At 46.3% G+C, this 26,637-nt stretch overlaps 1 protein-coding gene and 1 long non-coding RNA gene across 3 annotated transcripts in view; one reads left to right on the forward strand and one right to left on the reverse strand.

Annotated features, from left to right (window-relative positions):
- LOC140395248 (E3 SUMO-protein ligase PIAS4-like) overlaps window positions 1–26,637 on the reverse strand; it is a 178,624-nt gene that overhangs the window by 131,695 nt on the left and 20,292 nt on the right. For both annotated transcript variants that reach the window (XM_072482806.1, XM_072482805.1), the window contains one exon: window positions 25,582–26,106. In XM_072482806.1, coding sequence (XP_072338907.1) covers window positions 25,582–26,094 — 513 coding nt within the window. In that variant the 5' untranslated portion in view covers window positions 26,095–26,106. The remainder of the gene's footprint in view (window positions 1–25,581; window positions 26,107–26,637) is intronic.
- LOC140395251 (uncharacterized) overlaps window positions 1–26,637 on the forward strand; it is a 134,359-nt gene that overhangs the window by 42,622 nt on the left and 65,100 nt on the right. The window lies entirely within an intron of this gene.

Below are 26,637 nucleotides of genomic sequence, written 5' to 3' on the forward strand. Positions count from 1 at the left end.
AACGAGCCGCCAAGGGCTGTAGTGGTGAGGTTCCACCGCTTTGTGGACAGAGAGTGTGTCCTGAGATGGGCCAAAAAAGAACGGAGCAGCAGGTGGGAGAACACAGAGATCCGAATCTACCAGGACTGGAGTGCGGAGGTGGCTAAGAAGAGAGCTGGTTTTAACCGGGCTAAGGCGGTTCTCCATTGGAAGGGGGTGAAGTTCGGGATGCTGCAGCCAGCGCGATTGTGGGTCACGTTCCAAGATTGGCACCACTATTTTCAGACGCCTGATGAGGCATGGAACTTTATCCAGTCTGAAAAGTTGGACTCAAACTGAGGGTTTGTAGTGGGGGGGTGTTTACTGTGTTTGGGGAATGTTCTTTTTGTTTTGGTGCTGGGTGGGGATGGGTGAATGGGTTTGATGTGGGAGCTGTGGGAGAATGTGGGCGTCGGTGTTGGAGGGGCAGGGCCCCGGGGGGGGGGGGGGGGGGAGAACGGGGTACGGCCGCAAAAAAGGAGCTGCGTCAGAGGTGGCGGGGCAGGCTCAGACGGAAACGTGGGCTTTTTTCCGCGTTAGGGAAAAATGGGGGCGTGGCCAGGGGGAAGGGCGGTGCTGGAAAGGAGCGCACACTGATTGCCAAGGGGTGGGGGTTTCTCACACTGGGGGGTCGATGGAATGGCGGGAGAGGCCGGGGTCAGCAGGAGTCAGCTGACTTACGGGAGTGTCATGGTGGGAGCAAAATGGCTAGATGCGGATCTAGCGGGGGGAGGGGGGGGAACTGGGTTGCTGCTGCATTGGCCAAAGGGGAGCTGGAAGTAGGAGAGGTAGCCGGGGCGGGGGTCAGCCGCCTGGGGGACTGGAGGGCGCGGGAGGCGCAGGCACGTGGCTGGCCTAGAAAAGGAGATGGCTAGTCGGCGGGGGGGGGGGGGGGGGGGGGGGGGGGGGGAGGGGGGTGGGGCGGGTAGCGGCTAGTAGCTCCCGATCCGGCTGATACCTTGGAATGTGAGGGGCCTGAACGGGCCGGTCAAGATCGCCCGGGTGTTTGCGCACTTAAAGGGACTGAAGGCAGACGTGGTTATGCTCCAGGTGACTAATCTGAAGGTGGCAGATCAGGTTAGGCTGAGAAAGGGATGGGTAGGGCAGGTTTTTCATTCAGGGCTGGAGGCGAAGAACAGAGGGGTTGCAATATTGGTGGGGAAGCGGGTGTCGTTCGAGGCACTGAATATTGTAGCGGATAATGGAGGTTGATATTTGATGGTGAGTGGTAGGTTGCAGGGGATGCGGGTGGTACTGGTGAACGTAGATGCCCCGAATTGGGATGATGCCGGATTTATGAAACGCATGCTGGGTCAGATTCCGGATCTGGAGGTAGGAAGCTTGATAATGGGGGGGAACTTCAACAAGGTGCTGGACCCAGCACTGGACCGTTCTAGGTCCAGGACGGGTAAGAGGCCGGCTGCGGCCAAGGTGCTCAGGGGGTTTATGGACCAGATAGGGGGAGTGGATCCATGGAGGTTTGCCAGGCCGCTGGCCAGGGAATTTTCCTTTTTTTCCCACGTCCATAGAGCCTACTCCCGGATAGATTTTTTCATCTTGAGTAGGGCGCTAATCCTGAAAGTGGAGGGAACGGAATATTCGGCCATAGCCATCTCGGACCATGCCCCGCATTGGGTGGAGCTGGAGTTGGGGGAGGAGCGGGACCAGCGCCCGCTGTGGCGCCTCGATGTGGGACACTGATGCCCACATTCTCCCACAGCCCCCACATCAAATCCATTCAGCCATCCCCACCCAGCACCAAAACAAAAAGAACATTCCCCAAACACAGTAAACACCCCCCCACTACAAACCCTCAGTTTGAGTCTAACTTTTCAGACGGGATAAGTTGGCGGATGAGGGTGGGTGCGGGGGTGTATTGAAAGATACTTGGAGGCCAACGACAACGGGGAGGTGCAGGTGGGGGTAGTCTGGGAGGCGTTGAAGGCGGTGGTCAGGGGAGAGCTAATCTTCATTAGGGCCCACAGGGAGAAGAGAGGAGGGAGAGGTTGGTGGGGGAGATTTTAAGGGTGGACAGGAGTTATGCAGAGGCCCCCGAGGAGGGGCTACTTAGGGAGCGACGGAACCTCCAGACGGAATTCGACCTGATGACCACGGGGAAAGCAGAGGCACAGTGGAGGAAAGCGCAAGGGGCGGCGTATGAGTATGGGGAGAAGGCGAGTCGGATGCTGGCACATCAGCTTTGTAAGTGGGAGGCAGCGAGGGAGATTGGTGGAGTTAGGGGTAGGGGGGGAATACGGTGCGGAGTGCGGTGAGAATAAACGAGGTATTTAGGGACTTTTATGGGGATCTGTACAGGTCTGAGCCCCCAGCGGGGGAGGAGGGGATGCGACGATTCCTAGATAAGCTGAGGTTCCCGAGGGTGGAGGAGGAGCAGGTGGCTGGTTTGGGGGCACCGATTGGGCTGGAGGAGCTGGTTAAAGGATTGGGGAGCATGCAGGCGGGGAAGGCCCCGGGGCCAGATGGGTTCCCGGTTGAATTTTACAGGAAATACGTGGACCTGCTGGGACCGTTGCTGGTGAGGACTTTTAATAAGGCGAGGGAGGAGGGGACCTTGCCCCCGACAATGTCCAGGGCGCTGATTTCTTTGATTTTGAAGCGAGACAAGGATCCACTGCAATGTGGGTCGTATAGACCGATCTTGCTCCTCAATGTTGACGCTAAGTTGCTGGCGAAGGTGCTGGCTGCGAGAATTGAGGACTGTGTCCCGGGGGTGATTCATGAGGACCAGACAGGATTTGTGAAGGGCAGGCAACTAAATACTAATGTGCGGAGGCTCCTCAATGTGATTATGATGCCCTCGGTGGAGGGGGAAGCGTAGGTAGTGGCAGCTATGGACGCGGAGAAGGCCTTTGATTGGGTGGAGTGGGAGTATCTTTGGGAAGGTTTGGGTTCGGGGAGGGGTTCATCAGTTGGGTCAGGCTGCTATATAGAGCCCCTGTGGCGAGTGTGGCTACGAACTGGCGGAGGTCGGAGTACTTTCGGCTGTACCGGGGGTCGAGGCAGGGCTGTCCCTTATCCCCCTTGTTTGCACTGGCAATTGTGCCGCTGGCCATGGCACTGAGGGAGTCCAGGAAATGGAGGGCATTGGTTCGGGGGGGAGAGGAACACCGGGTGTCGTTGTATGCCGATGACCTGTTGTTGTATGTTGCGGATCCAGTGGAGGGGATGGCGGAGGTCATACGGATCCTTCGGGAGTTTGGGGACTTGTCGGGGTATAAACTCAACGTAGGGAAGAGTGAGCGCTTTGTGGTGCATTCAGGGGACCAGGGAAGGGTGATAGACGAGCTACCGCTGAAGAGGGCGAAAGGAGCTTTTGGTACCTGGGGATCCAAGTAGCATAGGAGTTGGGGGGCCCTGCACAAGCTCAATTTGACGCGGTGGAGCAGGTGGAGGATTTTAAAAGATGGGATATGCTGCCACTTTCACTAGCGGGTAGGGTGCAGTCGATCAAAATGACGGTCCTTCCAAGGTTTCTCTTTGTGTTCCAGTGCCTTCCCATTTTGATCCCCAAGGCCTTTTTCAAACGGGTAAGCAGGAGCATCATGGGATTTGTGTGGGCGAACAAGACCCTAAGGGTGAAGAGGGTGTTTCTGGAGCGTAGCAGGGACAGGGGGGGCTGGCGATCCCGAATCTATGTGGCTATTATTGGGCAGCCAATGTGGCGATGATCCGTAAGTGGGTAATGGAGGGAGAGGGGGCGGCGTGGAAGAGGCTAGAGATGGCGTCCTGTGTGGGCACGAACCTGAGGGCGCTGGCGACGGCACCGCTGCCGCTCTCGCCGACAAAGTACACCATGGTGGCGGCGACGCTGAAGATCTGGGGGCAGTGGAGGCGACACGGGCGAGGTGGGAGCCTCGGTTTGGTCCCCGATTCGGGAGAATCATTCGTCCCGGGAAGGTATGGATGGGGGGTTTCGGAGCTCGCACCGGGCAGAGATCAGAAGAATGGGGGACCTGTTCATCGATGGGACGTTTGCGAACCTAGGGGCGCTGGAGGAGAAGTTTGGGCTATCCCCGGGAAATGCTTTCAGGTACATGCAAGTGAGGACGTTTGTGAGGCGGCAGGTGAGGGAATTCCCGCTGCTTCCGGCACGTGGGATTCAGGACAGGGTGATTTCGGGTGTACGGGTTGGAGAAGGCAAGGTTTTGGCGATTTACCAGGAGCTGCAGGAAGAGGACTCGGACTTGGTGGAGGAGTTAAAGGGCAAGTGGGAGGAGGAGCTTGGGGAGGAGATAGATGAGGGTCTGTGGGCTGATGCCCTGAGTAGGGTTAACTCTTCCTCCTCTTGCGCCAGGCTCAGCCTAATACAGTTTAAAGTTACTCACAGAGCGCATATGACAGGGGCAAAGTTGAGTGGGTTCTTTGGGGTGGAGGACAGATGTGGGAGGAGCTCGGGGAGCCCAGCAAATCACGTCCATATGTTCTGGTAGTGCCCGGCGTTGGATGGGTTTTGGAGGGGTTTTGCGAGGACTATGTCCAAGGTGTTGAACGCCCGGGTCAAGCCGAGCTGGGGATTAGCATTATTTGGGGTATCGGACGAGCCGGGAGTGCAGGAGGCGAAAGAGGCCGGTATTCTGGCCTTTGCGTCCCTGGTAGCCCGGCGGAGGATTTTGTTACTGTGGAAAGATGCAAAGCCCCCTAGTGTGGAAGCTTGGATCAATGACATGGCAGGGTTCATCAAGCTGGAGAGGATAAAGTTTGCCTTGCGAGGGTCTTTGCAAGGGTTTCCCAGGCGGTGGCAACCGTTACTAGACTATCTCGTGGAGCATTAGGAGGAGGTCAGCAGCAGCAGCCCGGGGGGGTGGGGGGGTTTGTCTTGGGGTGGCGTTTGGGTTAAGGTGGGGGTTTTCTACTGTTATATGGGGGGTTATTGTATTTGGGGGGAAATCCAATGTATAATTTCTGCTTGTTGTGTTTTTGTTTCTTTTTCTTGTTCGGGGGTGTTTTGTTGAAAATTTTTTGAAAAATTTGAATAAATATATTTTCAAAAAAAACCAAATACTGTCTTTTGTTTTGTTGAGCCTAAACAGGTGCAATGTGTGTACATGTTCTTTCTGCCTGCAAAGAACTGTGTATTAATATATGTTGCTTCTGGTACACTACGAGCCCGACTGACGATCTTAAATTGGTTGTCAGCGTAACTCTTACCACACAGGATTATTTAGCAAATAATCAGTCCATTTGCTGAATCACATCTAACATTGAGCTGGTAGGGTATGGTCTGTACCTTACCTGTTGCGAACAGTGGCTTGGACATGTTGTTTGATGCGATCTGTCAAGTCTTTGGGACTTATGGCCAATATAGGTATGTTGATGTAGTTCTCCATGTGTTTTCTCCACATGCCTGCATGGGTTTCCTCCGGGTGCTCCGGTTTCCTCCCACAAGTCCCGAAAGACATGCTATTAGGTAATTTGGACACTTTTAAACAATAAATTGAGAGTACCCAATTAATTTTCTCCAATTAAGGGGCAATTTAGCATGGCCAATCCACCTACCCTGCACATCTTTGGGTTGTGGGGGCGAAACCCACGCAAATACGGGGAGAATGTGCAAACTTCACATGGACAGTGACCCAGAGCCAGGATTGAACCTGGGACCTCGGCGCCGTGAGGGCACAGTGCTGCCCAATTTAGACATTCTGAATTCTCCCTTTGTGTACCCGAACAGGCGCCGGAATGTGGTGACTTGGAGCTTTTCACAGTAACTTCATTGCAGTGTTAATGTAAGCCTATTTGTGACAATAAAGATTTTTTTTAAAATGCTGATTGATTTCTATTAGCTGCTTCTGAAATTGTAGAAGTACATGGTTTCTCGGTTTTCTAAATTATATAAGGAATGGTGTGACATATACTCTTGGACTGTGTCCTGACTTCAAGAATTCTGCACAAACCACTTGCTCCCATACATTTAGGTGCAGAGGCATGCATTTCCCTTGGGCTACAGCATGAACAGAGGTAATAGCAGAGGCAACACTGAGTGGGACAAGTAGCTGAAAGAAAGAGGTAAAGGATGAGGAAGGGGAGAAGAACTCTCAACAACAGGCAAAGAGAGCTTAAAGAGAAATTCAACCTGAATACTCAAATGTGTGTTAGACACCTGCACTTCACAAAGGACATCTACATAGAAATATGCTGCAACCTCAAAATGGGTATGGTCAGCTTTGTCGTGGCTGTGAACTCCTAGCCATCTGGCTCCTTCCAGCCAGGAGCTGGCAATATAATAATCTTTATTAGTGTCACAAGTAGGTTTACATTAACACTGCAATTGAAGTTACTGTGAAAATCCCCTAGTTGCCGCACTACGTCACCTGTTTGGGTACACTGATGAGAATTCAGAATTTCCAATTCACCTAACAATCACGTCTTTCAGGACTCTCGGAGGAAACCCATGTAGACACAGGGAGAACGTGAAGACTCCGCACAGACAGTGACCCAAGCCGGGAATCGAACCCGGGTCTCTGGCGCTGTGAAGCAACAGTGCTAACCACTGTGCTTTGATATTTGCAATGTCTGACAGTTTGCCATTCTCTATTACATAAGGGAGGTCACTGAGAGAGCTCAATACATTGCACTCTCACCAGAGATAAGCAAATATTCCATATTCCTGAGGATTGCAAGCTTGCCCTTGGTGCACAGTGCCAATAACTGCATGTTACTTTGAGCCCGGCACGTCAATCTGATGTCCCACGACTGAATGGGATTCCACTCCCCTACATTCAACTAGTGCATAGCCAGCAACGTGTCGTACAGGACACGATCCAGTAGCCGGGCAGGGGTCATGATGTTTTCATTCTGTAGCAGTCTGCTGTGCATTGCACATTTAAACCATGAAAAACAGAGGGGGACTACTGGTGACAAGGGTTATCCCTTGACGATATGGTTCATGACTCCAATGCGCAATCCAGGCACACAACATGCATACACCGAAATCTAAGTTTCCACATGAAATGTAATTGAGTAGATCACCCTGGTGCTTAAAGTACGTTTCCAGTGTCTGGACCACTCTGAAAAAGCCATGCAGTAATTGGCAGAGTGTGTGACAAATTTTGTGGTGGTCTATTATATGTTGCACATCCTCACTATTTTGAGAGCACCCTTGTAACCAGCTATGAGGTAGCCTGTGGACAAAAAAGCGGAAAGGATGAGGCAACAAACACAGCCTTTTTGACTGGACTTTTCATGATATCAATAAAATTACTCCATTAGTCAACAGACTCACAACTTACCTCCCTCATATTGAGCATTACAGCATTTCTTTCCTAAACCAATTTATAAATCAAAACTATCTTACTATCCACAAACATCAATTAATCACCTTTGTACATTCTTTCCTAGAGCCGTACTTCCATGTACCATTTGCTGCCCTGGTGTCCCTTTGCCTTGCTATTCTGGGAGCTACATCATTGGTTGTGTAAGGCTGCTTACTTTTAAGCGGGTACTACAGGTGGCTTTGGGGATAACCTCAAGCAGCTTTGTCTGGGATGATTGGGTGACAGGCAACAGCAATGGTGGTGGAAATGTCGTCCTTAGAGAATACAGCAGGATCATGCTCCACAGAGCCACCATCTTAGAAACATAGAAAATAGAAGTAGCAGGAGGTCATTTGGTCCTTCGAGCCTGCTCTGCCATTCATTATGATCATGGCTGATCATCAGGTTCATTACCCTGATCCCCGGTCCCCCATATCCCTTGACCCCTTTTGCCCAAGAGCTACATCTAATTCCGTCTTGAAATTACACACATTTTGGCCTCAACTACTTTTTGTGGTTCACCACAGATTCACCACTCTCTGGGTGAAGACATTTCTCCTCACCTCAGTCCGAAACGATTTACCCCTTATCCTCAAAGTGTGACCCCTGGTTCCGGACTCCCCCACCATCGGGAACATTCTTTCTGAATCTACCGTCTAATCCTGTTAGAATTTTGTAAGTTTCGATGAGATCCCCTCTCGCTCTAACTGACTTAGTCTCTCCTCATATGACAGTCCCACCATCCCAGGAATCAGCCTGGTAAACCTTTGTTACACTCCCTCGATTGCAAGAACATCCTTCCTCAGATGAGGACACCAAAACTGCACACAATACTCCAGGCCTCACCAGTGCCCTGTACAATTACAATAAAACATCTCTATTCCTATACTTAAATCCTCTAGCTATGAAGGCCAACATAACATTTGCCTTTTTTACTGCCTGTTGTTACCTGCGTGCTTACTTTCAGCAACTGATGCACGAGGACCCACCTCTCTCAATTTACACCCAAATAAAAATCTGCCTTCCTATTTTTGCTACCGAAGCAGATAACTCACATTTATCCATATTATACTACATCTGCCGTGTATTTGCCCACTCACTCAGCCTGTCCAAATCCCGCTGAAGCATCTTTGCATCCTCGTCACAGCTCACCCCCCCCCCCCCCCCCCCCCCACCCACCTTTGTATCATCTGGAATTTGGAGATAATAATTTAGTTCCCTCATCCAAATCATTAATATATAATGTGAACAGTTGGGTTTCGAACACAGATCCCTGCTGTACCCTACTAGTCACTGCGTACCAATCAGAAAAAGACCCATATACTCCAACGTTTTGCTTCCTCTCTACTAACCAGCTTTCTATCCATCACAAGACACGATCTGTAATCCCATGCACTTTAACTTTACATATTAATCTGCGATGTGAGACCTTATCAAAAGCCTTCTGAAAGCTTAAATAAACCACATCCCCATTGGTTCTCCCTGGTCAACTCTACTAGTTACATCTTTGTCATGTGAGGGTACCTTTAAGACATGGATGTTTAAGCAAGGTACCTTTAAGAAAACGGTGATGTCATAGCGGGTGGAGCTCAGCCATTTTGTGGTTTGGTTTTGCAGGTTTTTAGTTTCAGTTTAAAAAGCAGTGTGTGTGTGTCTGTGTGTTTCCAGAGAGCTGCAAGTTTTGAAAAGAGCTGTGATGTCTGCCATTAAAGACTATCTTTGGATCATTTGGGTGATTTTAAGCTTATAATAGTGAAGCCTTTAACCTGATGTGATTTTGTTTAAAGGTGTTAAGTCTCTTGGAAGTTTGAAGGAACATTTTAAGGAATTATTTACTGTTGCAATATTTTCTGAGTTATCTTTGAAGTAAGGGGTGTTAAGAGATCCAATGTTTATTTGAGATGTGAAGTTGAGTTCATGGAATAAACAGTGTTTTGTGTTTAAAAACCCACGTGTCCATAATTGTAATCCCACACCTAGGGAAAAGCCGTGTGCTCGGAAAAGCAACAAATCCATTAAAGGGAGAGGTTGGTTGAACTCCATGATACATTTTGGGGTTCTGAAAACGCCGCCCCCCATAACAATTGGGGGCTCGAGGGGGATAAAAGTCTATCTATTGGATTGGCTTTTGTGAACTTAAAGACAATGAAGGATTGTTGCTTTTCCGGTGTGGTATTTTAGTTTAAGTGGGGAGAGTGTTGTGAACAATGGCTCTTTCAGAGGCTCAGAAGTTTTTGGGGGTGCAGAATGTCACACGTAGTACTTTATGGACAGAAACGAAAAGCAGACTGTTAGATTTGGCAAGAACATTGTAGTTAACTTTACCTGACAAAATGGGAAAAGATGAGGTAACTTTGGCAGTGGTTAAGCATTTAAAGTTGCCTGAGATAGAGTTTGACTCATTGGAAATGGCAAAAATTCAGTTGCAAATTAAACAAATGGAACATGAGAAAGAATTAAAGCTGCTGGAATACGAGAGTGAGAGAGAGGAAAAATAAAGAGAAAGAGAGGAAAACGAAAGAGAAAGTGAGAGAGAGAGAGGAAAGAGAAAGAGAGAGAGGGTGGAAAAGGAGAAAAGAAAGAATAGCCCTAGCAGAACAAAAAGAAAAAGAAAGGGAGATACAGATCAGGGAAAAAGATAAAGAGAGGGATTTTGAACTTCAGAAAATGGCCATGAAACATGACAATCAGTTAAAATTGGCAGACGTAAAGGGAAATGTACAGTTGGATGATAGTGATGAGGATAGTGAGAAAGAGCGTCATAGTGGCTTGGTGGGAATCTATTTAAATATGTCCAAGCATTGCCAAGGTTTGACGAGAAGGAAGTGTAAGCCTTTTTCATTTCATTTGAGACGGTAGCTAAACAAATGAAATGGCCACAGGACATGTGGATATTATTGATTCAAACAAAGCTGGGAGGTAGAGCTAGTGAAGTGTTTGCATCACTACCAGTGGAGGTATCTGGAACGTATGAGGAGGTGAAGAAATCCATCTTAAGTGCATATGAGCTAGTGCCTGAAGCTTACAGACAAAGGTTTAGAAATTCAAGGAAAGAATTTGGTCAGACATACATGGAGTTTGAAAGGCTCAAACAGAGTAATTTTGATAGGTGGATAAGGGCTTTGAAATAAACCAAACGTATGAAGCTCTCAGAGAAATTATACTTTTGGAAGAGTTTAAAAATTCAATTCCTGATGTAGTGAGAACTCGTGGAAGAACAGAGGGTTAAAACTGCGAGATTAGCAGCGGAAATGGAAAATGATTATGAATTAGTTCATAAATCAAAGATTGGTTTCCGACATCAGTTTCAGCCGGTGAGGGATAGAAACTGGGGACATGAGAAATATTCAAGTGGTAAAGGTAAAGGTGATTTGATGGGAGACAATAAAGAGAGTGTACCTCAGATTAAAAAAGAAATCCAAGAGTGTGGGGAAAAAATGAAAAGTTTCAGATGTTTTCACTGTAATAAACTAGGCCATGTAAAGTCACAGTGTTGGTGGTTGAATAAAAGCACTGGGAAGGCTGATGTGGTAAAACAGGATAAGACAGTGGGGTTTGTTAGAGTGGTAAAGGAAAACCCAAGGGAAGCGAAGGAGGTGCAAACGATTGTACAGCCTGTTCAAGAAGTAATTGTTAAGAAGGTGCCAGATGTATTTAAAGAATTTACTTGTGTGGGTAAAGTTTACTCGTGTATCAGAAAGAGCAGGTAAAGAAGTCACAATTTTAAGAGATACAGGGGCTAGTCAATCTTTAATGGTAAGAGATGAGGAATTATGTAGTTTGGGGAGAATGTTGCCAGAAAAGGTGGTGATATGTGGAATTCAGGGTGAGAGGAGTAGCGTTCCATTATATAAGGTAAGGTTGGAAAGTCCAGTGAAGAGTGGTGAAGTGGTAGTAGGAGTAATAGATAAACTATCTTGTCCAGGAATACAGTCCAGGAATACAGTTTATCTTGGGTGATATAGCTGGATCGCAGGTGGGAGTGATGCCTACTGTGGTTGATAAGCCAGTGGAAAATCAGTCAACTGAAGTGTTGAAGGACGAATATCCTGGGATTTTTCCGGATTGTGTAGTAGCAAGGTCGCAAAGTCACAGGTTAAGACAAGAGGAGAAATCAAAGAGTGAAGTTGAAGTGCAATTATCAGAAACGATTTTTGATCAGATGGTTGAAAAAGAATAAGAACAGGTGGAGGATGAGGTGGATATTTTTAGTTCAGGAAAATTGGCAGAGTTACAACAGAAAGATGTAGAAATAAAACAGATATATCAGAAAGCATATACGGAAGAGGAATCTGAGAGTATACCAGAGTGTTATTAATGTAAAAATGATGTCTTGATGAGAAAATGGAGACCTGTACATATGCAGGCGGATGAAAAGTGGGCAGAGGTTCATCAAGTAGTATTGCCGGTAGGGTGTAGAAAGGAGGTGTTGCGAGTTGCACATGAGGTACCAGTGGGAGGTCATTTGGGAATAAGGAAAACTCAAGCTAAAATCCAGAAACATTTTTATTGGCCTGGACTACATAAAGATGTAGTTAAATTTTGTCAATCATGTCACACATGTCAAGTGATAGGGAAATCTCAAGCAGTGATAAAACCAGCACCCTTAATACCCATTCCAGCATTTGAGGAACCTTTTTCAAGGGTCCTAATCGATTGTGTTGGACCGCTTCCTAAAACAAAAAGTGGGAATCAATATCTTTTAACTGTAATGGATGTGACTACTAGGTTTCCACAGGCCATTCCAGTACGTAATATTACAGCTAAAAGGATTGTGGAGGAGTTACTTAAATTCTTTACTAGATATGGACTACCCACAGAAATTCAATCTGATCAAGGAACAAATTTTACTTCAAAGTTATTCAAAGACGTTATGGATAGCTTAGGAATGAAACAATTTAAATCAACTGCGTACCATCCAGAATTGCAGGGAGCATTAGAAAGGTGGCATCAGACATTAAAGACAATGTTGAGGGCGTATTGTCAAGATTATCCAGAGACAAACAAAATCCAGATGACTGTGAATTTGACATACTTCAAATTAAATTGGAAAATGAGGATGTTCTCAAAAAATGGGATGAATTGTTAAGTTACCTTCCTGAGGAAAAATAAACTGACCTGAAAGAGTTATTGATATCACATGGGCAAGTAGATGTGGGAAATGCTGTTCCTATCAAACAACATCCATATAGACTTAATCCTTTAAAATTGGCACAGGTTAACAAAGAGATTGAGAGTATGCTTAAAAATGGCATAATTGAAGTGGGTTGCAGCCAATGAGGCTCACCCACAGTGATGGTACCTAAACCAGACAGTACCCATCGGTTGTGTGTGGACTATAGAAAGGTGAATGCAGTTACAAGAACGGACTCTTATCCTATCCTACCATTGAGGGATTTCATGGAGAAAGTGGGACAATCTTTTATTTACAACTTCCAGACATGGAAAGAATATTTAAAACATCGTATGGAGTTCTTTGATCGACTTCAGGAGGCGGGTTTGGTGATGAACCTAGCCGAAAGTGAATTTGGAGAAGACTGAATCACTTTCTTTGAGGAGTTTCCGATATCCTCAAGACAAAAGGGAAATAATACGATTTCTTAGCATGAGTGGATTTGATCGAACAGCTGTGCAAAAGTTTTGTGGCGTGATTACTCCACTGATGGAATTGCTGAAGAAACGTTAAAAAGTTCAATGGACAGCGGACTTTCAACAGGCATTTGACTGCCTGAAAGCTGTGGTAACCAATGTTCCTGTATTGGAGAATTGCAAGGGACTCTTTGGTCAGATTGAACTAAAGTATCTGATTCTAAAGAGAAATGCCGAGGAGTAGAGGAATGGATGGATAGTGCAGACACTTTGTTCAAAGAGACTGTCAATCGAGAAGGATTTTGGTTGGAGGAAGAAGAGCAAAGAAAAATGGACTATATTATTATGCCTGTTTGCGTGTGTTTTTTTTTGTGAAACAAAAAGGTATATTTACTGTGTACATTTCTTAGTGGATGGTGCAAAAGTGAAAAATGAAACCATCTTGAAGTTGATGGTTTATTTTTTTTTCTTGGGGGGAGGTGTCATGTGAGGGTACCTTTAAGACATGGATGTTTAAGCAATGTACCATTTGGGTGATTTAAAATTATAATAGTGAAGCCTTTAACCTGATGTGATTTTGTTTAAAGGTGTTAAGTCTCTTGGAAGTTTGAAGGAACATTTTAAGGAATTATTCACTGTTGCAATATTTTCTGAGTTATCTTTGAAGTAAGGGGTGTTAACAGATCCAATGTTTATTTGAGATGTGAAGTTGAGTTCATGGAATAAACAGTGTTTTGTGTTTAAAAACCCACGTGTCCATAATTGTAATCCCACACCTAGGGAAAAGCCGTGTGCTCGGAAAAGCAACAAATCCATTAAAGGGAGAGGTTGGTTGAACTCCATGATACATTTTGGGGTTCTGAAAACGCCTCGCCCATAACATCTTCAAAGAATTCTCGTAGATTTTCCTTTTGTAAATCCATGCTGACTTCGATTGCACCGCTGCTTTCCAAATGCTCTGCTATGAAAGCCTTGATAATGGACTCTAGCAACTTCCTTACTACTGACGTTAGGCTCACTGGTCTATAGTTCCCTGTGTTCTCTCTATCTTCCTTTTTGAATAGCGGGGTTACATTTGCTGCCCTCCACTCTGTAGGAACCATCCCTGCCATCCCTGAGTCCAAATAATTTTGGAAAATGACCACCAATAGATCTACTATTTCTAGGGCCACTTCTTTAAGTACTCTGGGATGAAGATTATCAGGCCCTGGAAATTTGTCCTCCTTCAATACCATTAATTTCCCCAAAACCATTTCTTTACTAATACTAATTTTCCTCAGCTCCTCACTAAAACTTGTATTTCTGAAAACTACCTGTACATTATTTATGTCTTTGTGAGGACAGAAGCAAAGTATGAATTTAGTTCCTCAGCCATTTCTTTGTTCCCTGTTATGAATTACCCGTTTCTGACTAATGGGCCCACATTAGTTTTTATCAATGTTTTTCTCTTTACATACCTGTAGAAACTTTTACAGACAGTTTTTGTTCCCCGTTGTTTACTTTCAAATTGTATTTTCCCCTTCTCAATTAATCCCTTTGTCTGCCTTTGCTGAATTTTAAACTGTTCCCAATCCTTAGGTCTATTGCTTTTTCTTGCTAATTTGTATGTGTCTTCTTTGAATCTAACACTATCTCTAATTTCCCTTGCAAGCCATGGTGGCCACAGTTCCCTTTCTATTATTGCGTCAAATAAACAACTTTTGGAGTTCACTTATTCTTTCCTTGAATGCCTGCCATTGCCTGTCCGCTGTCCTCCCTTTCAGTAATGCTTCATGTGGGTAGGGGGCAGTGAAAAAGGGAAAAAGTTGTACAAACATTTTAGTTGTGTGCTGGGGAGTTTGCTTCCCAAATTGTTTATGTTTTGTAACCTTTTATATATGTTTGGATTAAAATACATTTAAAAAAAGAACATATGGGTATGATTCAGTAATGCTAACCAGCTCATGCCTCATAGTATCATCGTTCTCGTACGGTGAGCTTCAGCAATTCTAATAATCCATTGGAGAATACATGGCTGGATTGCTGTGAAAGACCCTTTGAACATTTTTATCTACAGCCATGATGGCTGGCAACAGTCTACAAAACTGCCACTGGCTGCTTCCCAAACTATGTGAATTTTAGAGTAGCACATACGTTTCTGTCCCCTGTGTGTGCCCAAAGTCACTGAACATATTGTGATCACAATGTCAACAGGGATGTTGTGCAAGAATACCAAAATTTGATCAACAAAGTGCAGGGACATTGTATTCACTCCTGAAACGAGCTTAGGAAGTAAGATGAGTGCTTTTAGTTGAACTCAGACAAACTTTGTAAAATGACTTTGGTCAGTTATTGGAGAATTTAAAGGTTTCCGCTAATCATAGGAAGGCAGAAAATAACATTGCCTTGCTCTGGTATGGGGCAATATTTGCAGCTTACTTTTCAACATGAACAGGGCATGGAGAGGAGGGGGCAGAGAGGGGAACCTGTGCGAAGAGGGAGGAGAAGGAAACCTTTGCTTAGAAGGGCTTACCAACAAAATAACTCTTCTGGGAGCTCATTTGTTATAGTACGGTAAGCCAAGAGCAGCGCATCAAGAGGTCGTAATGGAGTTGTCACCTTCAACACAAAGATCTGGGGCTCCAAAGCAGGGTTAAGATGGCTCTCCCAGTGGCTGTGAAGATCATAATCCTTTCAATCCATAAACGGGTTCCTTCAGTTCAAGGTGGTGCCCAGGGCGCCGCTAACAAAGACTAGGATGAGTGTTTTTTATCTCGGGGGTGGAGGATGGATGCAAACATTTCTCCCGTGGCCGGCGAATCATACCCATATGTTCTTTTTTTAAATGTATTTTATTCCAAACATATATAAAAGGTTACAAAACATAAACAATTTGGGGAGCAAGCTCCCCAGCACTCAACTAAACAGTTTGTACAACTTTTTCCTTTTTTCACTGCCCCCTCCCCAGATGAACAGCTCCTCGAACACGGCCCCCGAGCATCCCCCATCTTGCCTCAAAGCCCTCCGCTGAACCCCTTAATTCGTACTTGACCTTTTCCAGCTGAAGAAAGTCACATTAGTCTCCCAGCCAAGCCGTCACCTCCGGTGGCATTACCGACCGCCACTCCAACAGAATTCTTCACCGAGCAATCAGAGAGGTGAAAGCCACAACGTTAGCCTTCCACCCCTCCATTAGCTCCGGCCTCACTGATATCCCAAAAGTATCCACCAAAGGGTCCGGCTCAACCTCCTCCCCCACCATCCTTGTTAGAGCCGCAAACATTCCCGCCCAGAATATCTCCAACTTTTCACAGCCCCAGAACATTTGTGTGTGATTCGCTGGTCCCCACCCACACTTCTCACACTCATTTGCCACTACCTGGAAGAATCCACTCAATTCTTGCTCGAGTCATATGTACCCTGTGTACCACCTTGAACTGTGTCAGGCTCCTCCTTGCGCACGAGGAGGTCGCATTAATCCTTCGTAGCGCCTCACTCCATACTCCCCAGTTTATTTCCCGTCCGTTCCCCCTCCCACGTCTCGATCTTCACCGCTTGCTCACCTCCCTGCTCTCCCAGCCATCCATATGTGTCTCAGATCCTGCCCACCCCTTCCACATCCGGAAACAGCAGTTGCTCCATCAGGGTGTACCTCGGCAATCTGGGGAATTCTTTCCAAACCTTCCGCGCAAAGTCCCTTACCTGCAGGTACCTTAACTCACTTCCTCTCGGGAGCTCTACCCTCTCCTTCAGTTCCTCTATACTGGCAAGCCCTTCTTTGAGGTACAGCCCCACTTCCCTCCACTTCCTATACATACCATCTATCTTCCCTGACTCGAAACCATGGTTTTCGCACAGCGGCGCCAGCACCAACATCCCTTCTTCCTGAAATGCCTCCTAAGCTGGTTCCAGACCTTTACTGTGGACTACACCACTGGGCTCTCTGTGTATTTCCTTGGCACTATTGGCAATGCTGCCGTCACCATAGACTTCAACCTGGACTCACTACAGGATTCTTCCTCCTAACCCATTCTGTCCCCTCTCCTTCCCACCACTGCCTCACCTTCTCCACGTTCGCTACCCAGAAATAATGTAGCAGTTTCGGCAACGCCTATCCTCCCTTCTGCCTCTGTAATAGGGTCCTCTTAACCCTTGACACCTTACCTGCCCATACAAAGTCTGAGGTAATCATCCAGTTTTCAAAAAAAGGCTTTCGGTACAAAGATCAGAAGTGTCTGAAATACGAACAGGAACCTCGGCAGAATGTTCATCTTCATCACTTGGACCCTCCCTGCCTGAGTCAAGTGCAATGTGTCCCACTTCATCAGATCCTCCTTATCCTCCTCCACCAGGTTTGTTAGATTCCATTTATGTTGCATCCCCAGGTATCTAAACTTGCTACCTGAATCCCCAGGTATCTAAACTTGTCTCTGGCCACACTTGAATGGCAATCCCTCTAGACTGGCTTGCCGACTCAACCCGTTCACTGGGAACACTTCACTTTTCCATACTTTAACTTATATCCCAAGAACATTCCAAACTTCCCCAACAGGCCCATGATCCTCTCCATGCTCTACAGCGGGTCCGCAACATACAATAGTAGATCGTCCGCATATAGCGACACCCGATGCTCCTTTCGTCCCCTCGTAATGCCTCAACCCTCTGCCGACCCCCTAAGAGCCATTGCCAGAGGCTCTATCGCTAGCGCAAACAATAGTGGTGACACCCCTGCCTTGCTCCCTGGTGCAGTTCAAAGGTTCGTGAGCTCATGTCGTTGGTCCGGACACTCGCCATCGGTGCCACGTATAACAGTTGCACCCATGCCATAAACTTTGGCCCAAACCCGAACCTCCCGAGAACCTCAAACAGGTACTGCCACTCCACCCGGCCAAATGCCTTCTCCACACCATGGACACCACTACCTATGGTACCTGGGCTCTCGAAGGGGTCATCATCACGCTTAACAGCCTCCTTATGTTACTAGAAAGCTGCCTGCCCTTTACGAAGCCTGTCTGGGCCTGCGCAACTACCCCTGGGACACCACATTCCATCCTTCCTGCCACCAATATAGCCAGCACTTTCACATCTGTATTAAACATCGATATGGGCCTACACAACCCACATTCAAACGGGTCTTTCCCTTTCTTTAGTATCAATGTAATCGTTGCCTGCATCATTGTCTCCGGCAGCTCCCCATTCTCCAACACCTCATTAAACGCCCCCAAGAGATGTGGTGCCAGGTCCGTCACAAACACTTATAGAATTCTGCCGAGTAACCATCGGGCCCCGGGGCCTTTTCCGACTTGATACCTCTTATACTGTCCAATACCTCCCTCAGCCCCAAAGGCTCCTCTAGCGCCTGCCTCTTTTCCTCCAACTGTGGAAACTCCAGTTCGTCTAAAAACCGTCCCATGTCCCCTTCTCCAACCCCTGGGACGCGCTGTACAGCTTATAATAATCCCTAAACGCCTCGTTTAACTTCCCCGGCTCCGACACCACATCCCCTGCCCCAGTCCCTATCTTTTATATTTCCCTGGATGTGGTCTGCCTTCGTAGTTGATCCGCTACATTCGACTCGCCTTCTCCCCGTATTCGTACTGTACACCCTGCTTGCGCTACGCAGCTGTCTTACCGCCCTCCCAGTTGTCAACCTGTCGAATTGCCCCTGCAATTTTTCCCTCTTCGCCAATCCCTCCGTGGTGGGTACCCTCTATCTAGCTCAACTACCTCGTTCATTAGCCGTTCATAATCCTCCTTCCTTTATCAGCATGTGCGTTGAACAAGATAATCTCCCCTTGGCCACCGACACTTCCCCATTTTGGTTCAATTCTACATAATCTTTAATCACAGCCCACACTTTATCGCAAAACCCTCTATCTACCAACAACCCCGAAAACGAGCCTTCATCCCGGCCTCTGCTCCCGTCCTGATTTAAGTTGAATCTCCAGTCTAACCCATTCTGTATAGGGCGCATGGTCCAAGATTATTATCTCTGCGTACTCAGCCCCCTCCACCCCAACTAAAACCTCCCGGGTCACCACAAAAAAAGTTGATTCTTGAATATACACTATAAACATGAGAGAAATAGGAATGCTCCTTTCCCCCTGCGTTCTTGAAGCGCCACAGGTTCACCATACCCATATTTTCCATAAATCTGCCCAGCTCCTTTGCCTTCATATCCTACCCATTGATTTGAGGCTTGATCTATCGGGTGTAACTTCCGTCGAAGTTACACCCGAATTTGGGTAAAAAGAGCTCTTTTCTACGCCTTCAAGGAGAAGCTCCCTTGTATGTGACCACCGGAAGTCTCCATACCCATATGTTCTGATCATGTCCTAAACATGTAAGCTTCCTGGTTTCCTTTTACACCATGTCAGGGATTCTTGATACCGAGCTGGAGTCTTGTCCGCTGGTGCCCATTTTGGGGGTTTCGGGTTCACCAGTGCTGCAGACGAGGGTGAAGGTGGATGCCCTCGCCTTTGCCTTGTTGATAACCTGGAGGCGGGTTTTGCAGGGGTGGAGATCTCCTACTCCACCCAGTGCCTCGGCCTGGTTGGATGACCTAATACAGTTCCTATAGAGAAGGCCAAGTACACATTAGGGGGTCGGTAAAAGGGTTTTACTCGAGATGGCAACCATTCATTTCCTTTTTCAGAGAGTTAGTCACCGTCAGCTGTTAGGGGGGGGGGTTAATTATTAGTTATATGTTTTTAAAAATAAATTTAGAGTACCCAATTCATTTTTTCCAATTAAGGGGAAATTTAGCATAGCCAATCCACCTACCCTGCACATCTTTGGGTTGTGGGGGTGAAATCCACGCAAACTCGACACGGACAGTGACCCAGAGCCGGGATTGAGCCTGGGACCTCCGCGCCGTGAGGCAGCAGTGCTAACCACTGCACCACTGTGCTGCCCAATTATTAGTCATATGTTGAAGGATTGCATTTAGTGCGGTTGTTAATGATTGTGCTACTCTTGCGTTGTACCTTTCTGTAGTTGTTGTTTAGTTTGTTGTATGTTTAGCACAGGGCTAAATCGCTGGCTTTGAAAGCAGACCAAGGCAGGCCAGCAGCATGGTTCAATTCCCGTAACAGCCTCCCCGAACAGGCGCTGGAATGTGGCAACTAGGGGCTTTTCACAGTAACTTCATTTGAAGCCTACTTGTGACAATAAGCGATTTTCATTTAATTTAATTTCATTTCATTTTGTAATAATGAAAAATTTCTTCAATAAAAATATATTCTTAAAAATCCATTACTAGATTCCCTCCAGGTGAGAGCAGGAACATTAGCAGCTTGTCACAATTCTCGGTCTATAGAGTCATCCAGAGGGTACAGAGACGCTCCACATGAGGAGAGGGGACTTCATCCTCTTTTTAAGGAAGGAAAACCAGGATTAAAAAGAGTAGGTGGGTTCACCAAGATAGGGGGTTTTCTGATGGTGCACGGTGCCATTAACCACATGCATGTGATTTTGTAGATTCTACATATACTGCAATGACCAGGGCTATCACTCAATCAACGTGCAGTTGTATACCACCTCACCAAAAAATTCATCTCATTCGTCCTGGTAGCAACTTTTTGACAAATCCATATTCATGTTTCCTAGAACTCCATTTTGAATTCTTCCATTCAGGTTTCCACCACTGCCAAAAGTACTGAAATGGTTCTTATCAAAGTCACAAATGACATCCTATGTGATTGTAACAAAGACAAGCTATCCCTCCTTGGCCTTTCTTCAGCCTCTGAAGCAATTGATCATACCATCCTGCTCCAATGCCTCCACTGTCTACCAGCTGCGCTTGCCTAGGTCCATTCTTATATATCTAATCATAGTTATAGAATTGCTACCCCACTCCTGTGCCGTTACATCTAATGCCCCTAGGATCTATTCTTGGACCCATTCTTATTTCTCCGCTACATACTGCCTCACGGCAAGATCATCCAAAAACACATCAGTCTCCAGATCTATGCTAGCAACACCCAGTTGTACCTCATTATCACCTCTCTGGACTTCTACCCTGTCTCAAAATTGACAAATTGCTTATCTGGGGTGGATTTACCGACCAGCCCGCAGCGTGTTTTTGGGCGGCGGAGGTAGCCCACCAGCGTGATTTCCTGGTCCTGCCATTGTCAACGGGATTTCTGTTGACTGCACCCCTCGTCGCTGGGAAACGTGCACCATCGGTGGGACCGGAATATCCCGCCTGAATATTACCTTGAACAGCAGGTAAATTCCGGCCCGATGTCTGGGACTGGATAAGCAAAAATATCCTCCAATTAAAATATTGGAAAGACATTTGGTCCCCACAGTAAACTCTGAAAGTGAGTGGGTCCACCGGAAAATGTAGTGGAGCAAACCATTGGGCTCCTAAAGCTAACATCAAGCTCCTGCGGCTGCTTTAATTACTCTGGAAGGCACTTCTGCAGCACACAACTGAAGACGACATCCAAGCTGTGCTGCATCCTCCACAACATTAGAATTATGAGGGCCAAACACGGCCTCCTGGGATCTGGAGGTCCCTTCCAAAAGAGATGAAGGAGGAGCAAGGGAGGAGAACATATGCAGAGTGTCCGTTGTGCAGCTGGATGGAGCAAGACTGACCACATAGTGATGCTTTGTTTCAGTGTAAAGGAACTGCACCTCAACTTGGACCCACTATTCCCTTACAGTTCATCCATTTCAGACTGCTCATCACAGCTAAAACCTTCACAAAATAACTTAATCCAGCAATACATAAATAGTACAAGAAACCGAACTGACCATCATTGCATAGCCCCTAAATGCCAGTCTTGCAGGAATCCTTGCCTGGCCAAATGTTTCTATGCACTGCTACCCTAGTGGCTGCAGCTGACTCTGTACTGGTGGACTGTAGATGGCTTTGAAGATGGTTTCAGACACTTTAGGATGTGTGGCAGCAGGATGGGTGGGCTACTGAGAGACAACAGCAAGGACATTTGGATAGCGACTATGATGTTTGTGCTCCAAGGTGCCATTGCCACTCTCAGGACAGCACTTCAGCATTCCTCATAATCTGCTGGAGCAGATTGCTGGACTGTTAGGCGAGCCTGCATTTCCCTTCGAACACAGATCCACATTCATAATGACAGCAGTCTAAGCTGTATGCCAGCAGCCATGGATCTCATAACCTCTTGAGTTCTCACTGCAGCACTGAAACAGGAGAAACTGAGACAATAGCCAGCACATGCCATCATGGCTCAGTCTGACAATGCGGCCAAGATATTGCCAACCAAATCCACAGTGGAAAGGATGGCTCCAAGCTCTGCAAAGCCTTGTAACATTGTGCAGCCAGACTCCCCCATGGTTCTAGCCAGTGACTGCAGGATATTTAGCAGGCCTGCCAATGCACCCAGCATCTGTGTGTGTGCACGTCAATGTTTTCCTGTAGTCCACACCAACAAAGTATAGACGTCTCGCCACTCGAGGAGTACACAACCTATCCCCTAACCTAGCTGCAGTCCACTTGTGCCCATGACTTCCCACATGCAGGTCCTGACTTAAAACTAGCCTCTAATGTTCAAATGTCATGAGTGAAGGATAACGATATGGGAAAAGATTTGGGGAGGAAAGCACTCCATTTTTGGTCCACACTCCATTTGCAGTTTCCATTTCATGGCATCTTTCAGGAGGAATGAGAGGCATCTTATTGTCATCCAGGATGGCCTTGGTGGCACCTGGTGCTACCAGCTATGCAGCACTCGTGCCCATGATCCTGAGGACTATCTGTTTGAGGATAGGTTCTTAGTGGTCCTCTGCCATTCATCTGCCTCTCTCGCCTGTTATGGGCGGTCTTCACCTGCGAGAGAGCGGACTTTGTGTAATTATGTTTGGGTGATGTTCCTCCCATAGCGAAATACCTAGCAATATTTAGAGGCTGTGAGAAGTGGACGTGAGGCTAGCAGCATTGGTTGCTGAGTGAGATGTAGTGTAATGATGTTCGGATGAGTCCTGTGTGTCAAAGTGTGCTGCTGGATGAGGTGAATGGGGGGTATGGTGCAATGAGCAATGTGAGAGGATGTCATTGCAGAAGCATTCACTCACTTAACCACATGGATAAGATCATTTAAATGCTTTGGTGCTGCTGCCATGTTCATGGAACCACACTCTGGACAGTCTCAACACATGCTCCCAAACCCTTTTGGAGGGTTTAATCTCCAGGGCTTCCTGCTGGAAACCTGCCTTTTTCCTGGCCTTGACCTCTCAACACTGTGGTGGGAATTTTCCTCGACTCTTGGAGGTGGATGAGGAGAGAGCCAGGAAAATCGCAAAAATGTGTTGTGCATGCCAGGAGAGAGCTTGTGTGCACTGACAGCAAACTGCCTGGCAGCATTGAGAAGCCAACTGAGGTTGTTAATTAATCAATTATCTGTAATTTCCAAGGAAAATATAATTTTACCAGCATCATATGGGATCCATGCTGTGTCTGCAATTCCTCCGGAAGGCGAATGCATGGCAGGTAGTCTGAGTGGCATAAAATTAATTCTGAATGTTAACGGTGCAAATTGGCAAGTCTGAGATCATCCAGAGGTAGGGGCTTACAATTATATAATTATCTGCTGGTGACTCATATCACATATAGTGCTGTAAGTGAAGAGGTGCTGTTGGTTCCTTCAGGCTTATTGCACCTTCATTTTGTCCCATTCTCTGTTGCTCCATTCACCTCAGCAACACTCCCACTGCAGACACAGTGAAGGCTGCTGGCCAGCCTTGCAATCATGCACACTGAATCATCTGTTTGCCTTCTCAAGCTGCCCACCTGAAATCCAGGAGGTGCCCTTTTAATTAGATACCTCCCGGAAGATTGGACTGGCAATCCCGCTATTGGGGCAGTGCGGTAGCACAAGTGGCTAGCACTGTGGCTTCACAACACCAGGGTCTCAGGTTCGATTCCCCGCTGGGTCACTGTCTGTGCGGAGTCTGCACTTTCTCCCCGTGTCTGCGTGGGTTTTTTCCGGGTGCTCCGGTTTCCTCCCACAGTCCAAAGACATGCAGATAAGGTGGATTGGCCATGATAAATTGCCCTTAATGGCCAAAAAGGTTTGGAGGGGTTATTGGGTTACGGGGATAGGGTGGAAGTGAGGGCTTAAGTGGGTCGGTGCAGACCCGATGGGCCGAATGGCCTCCTTCTGCACTGTCTGTTCTATGTTCCATGTTCACCCACTATCATCGAGTTCACAACCTCAATATGACCCTAATGGATAGGAAAATAACTGTCGGGAAAATTCAGCCCAGTATGTATAGGGTGGTGAGAGCCCTCCCCTTACCCAGTGTGCCATAATTTGCATCTGAAAGGTAAAATACAATTATCCAGGAGCTGGTAGTGTATTGCTATAGCTTCTCTTTTATAGGGGCTGTACCTTTAAAAGAGGGAAGGCTGTCTGGAGCATGTGTGATTTCTTCCCATGCTACTTTAAAAAAAGATTGAGAGTGCCCAATTCATTTTTTCCAATTAAATAAATAAAATAAAAATAAATAATCTTTATTGTCACAAGTAGGCTTACATTAACACTGCAATGAAGTTACTGTGAAAAGCCCGTAGTGGCCACATTCCGGCGCTTTTTCGGGTACACAGAGGGAGAATTCAGAATTCTCAGCTGGTACGGGAATTAAACCCGCGCTGGCCTTGTTCTGCATCACAAACCAGCTGTCTAGCCCACTGAGCTAAACCAGCTCTATTGGGGCAATTTAGCATGGCCAATCCACCTACCTTGCACATCTTTTGGGTTGTGGGGATGAAACCCACTCAAACACGGAGAGAATGTCCAAACTCCACACGGACAGTGACCCAGAGCCGGGATCAAACCTGGGATCTTTGCGCTGTGAGACAGCAGTGTTAACCACTGTGCCACCGTGCTGCCTTCCTTCCCATGCTACTTGACCACAGCAGTGTGCAACTGCACAAAAATTAAGTCTGGGGTTATGCAAGAGCTGCTCCTGGTCACACTATAATCATAGACATGAGTGGATAGAGGAACCTAGCTCATTTTCAATGGGCGTGTACATGCTGCAAATCACAGCCCCTGCATCCAAAGTATAGTGACTGAATTTATCGGCCTTTAAGTCTAATTCAAGGAGGAGAAGGTGGGATGTTCCAGTTAAAACTTTTCACAAAGCCATTAGAACACATACCAAAATGACACATCAGTGGATAAATATAATCATCTTATTGTGAAAGATATAACTGAGGCTTTTTAACATTTTGTTTGATGGTAATTTGATGGTATAAACTGAGAAAATGGTTCAGAAAGCATTGTGAGAACTGGAAATCTGGTGGCCAAATTGTCCTTTTTGAGTGATACAGTTGCATGGGCAAAGCCCCTAAAAATTGTGGACAGATGAATTCATAATGAGAAACGGTCGACAAAAAAGAGTAAAACAAAACATGACCATAGTAATTTAAGGGGCTCATTTTTGATTTTTGGGACAAAACAGATCATATTGATTCAGTTGCTCCTTATGATTTTTGAAATCAGGACAGATGTATGAGATGCATAATGGGTGGCTGAATCAATATTCTCTGGTTTATTCTATTGCCCAAAGACAAAAATTACTGCCAAATTGTGAACACTGAGGTAAGATTTTTACTGTAGTACAAATATTACACACAAACACACTTGTTCTCCCACGGCAGTGCATGTGGATAATGAAGACCATTTAAAGATTTAAGATTGATATGTTGTTGCTCACAGAATCTTACACTCACTCGACATCTTGCAAGTGGATCAGGAGATTCCTCAAGACTTCGACTCATGTTACGAAGACGCTCTCTTCGTCTTTGTTGGCTCAATCGTATAGTCTCTCTACGTCTTAGAATTCGCTCAAACTCACTTAATCGAGCAGCCTCTCTACTTCTTGCAAGTTGATCATCAGAATCTTCAACTGCAGAAGACTCAGCGGTATGACCATTATGAAGACTTTCCTGTTGCTCTTCCTGATTCAACTGTGAAATCTCTGTATGATTTTCTGGTTGCTCAGTTTCATTCTCAGCAGTCTGTAATGGACTTTCAGCTTGTCGAGGCTCTGTTCTTTCAGTGCCAGTTCTAGCAGCACGAAGACGTTGCCGTCTCCTTCGTTGCCGTAATCGATTACCCAGTCTAATTCGTATAATTGCATCTTCAGGTTCTTCCCTTTCTATCTGGAAAACAGACACTTCAACTTCTACATGTTCTTCTGGACTAGAATGGACTTCATGATCAGAAGACATTGGTGCTTCCATTCTGGAAAATAACTGTTTGGTAGAAGAAAAATTAGGAGCACTGAAGAAAGCCCATTATCGGTCACCCACTACAGATGAAACTCAAATTCTGAGGGAAAATAATGGTAATGAAAGCATATTGGAACACAAAAATAGATATAGTAGCACAAGCAAATATTCACATTTTAGGAAAAGGCATACAATAGTATACAAAAGAGCCCAGAGCAGGACAGAGTAAGGGGAATGATCATGGTGGCAGCATGATCACATGGATGCAGAGCAAGTGCAAGAAGATTTGTAGGTAGATTGGAAGATCAGTAAGCTGAAAGAAAGCTAAGAATGCAGCAAGAACTATGTTTGTTTTAAAGGGGAGAGGGCAGTGCTTTGGTCCATACCCATGGAAGCTAGAAAGCAAAATCTGAGCCAAGACAAACATTTCTGTGACAAATTTAAAGATGGAGACAGAAGCAGAGGAAAGACTGGTAAGCATTTTAAATTTATGAGTACAAAATAGGGAGATGAGGTTGGAAGATCAGTCAGGAAAATTTATTTTATTCTATTCTT

Source organism: Scyliorhinus torazame, chromosome 18, assembly GCF_047496885.1.
Source record: "Scyliorhinus torazame isolate Kashiwa2021f chromosome 18, sScyTor2.1, whole genome shotgun sequence".
NCBI classification, from domain to species: domain Eukaryota; kingdom Metazoa; phylum Chordata; class Chondrichthyes; order Carcharhiniformes; family Scyliorhinidae; genus Scyliorhinus; species Scyliorhinus torazame.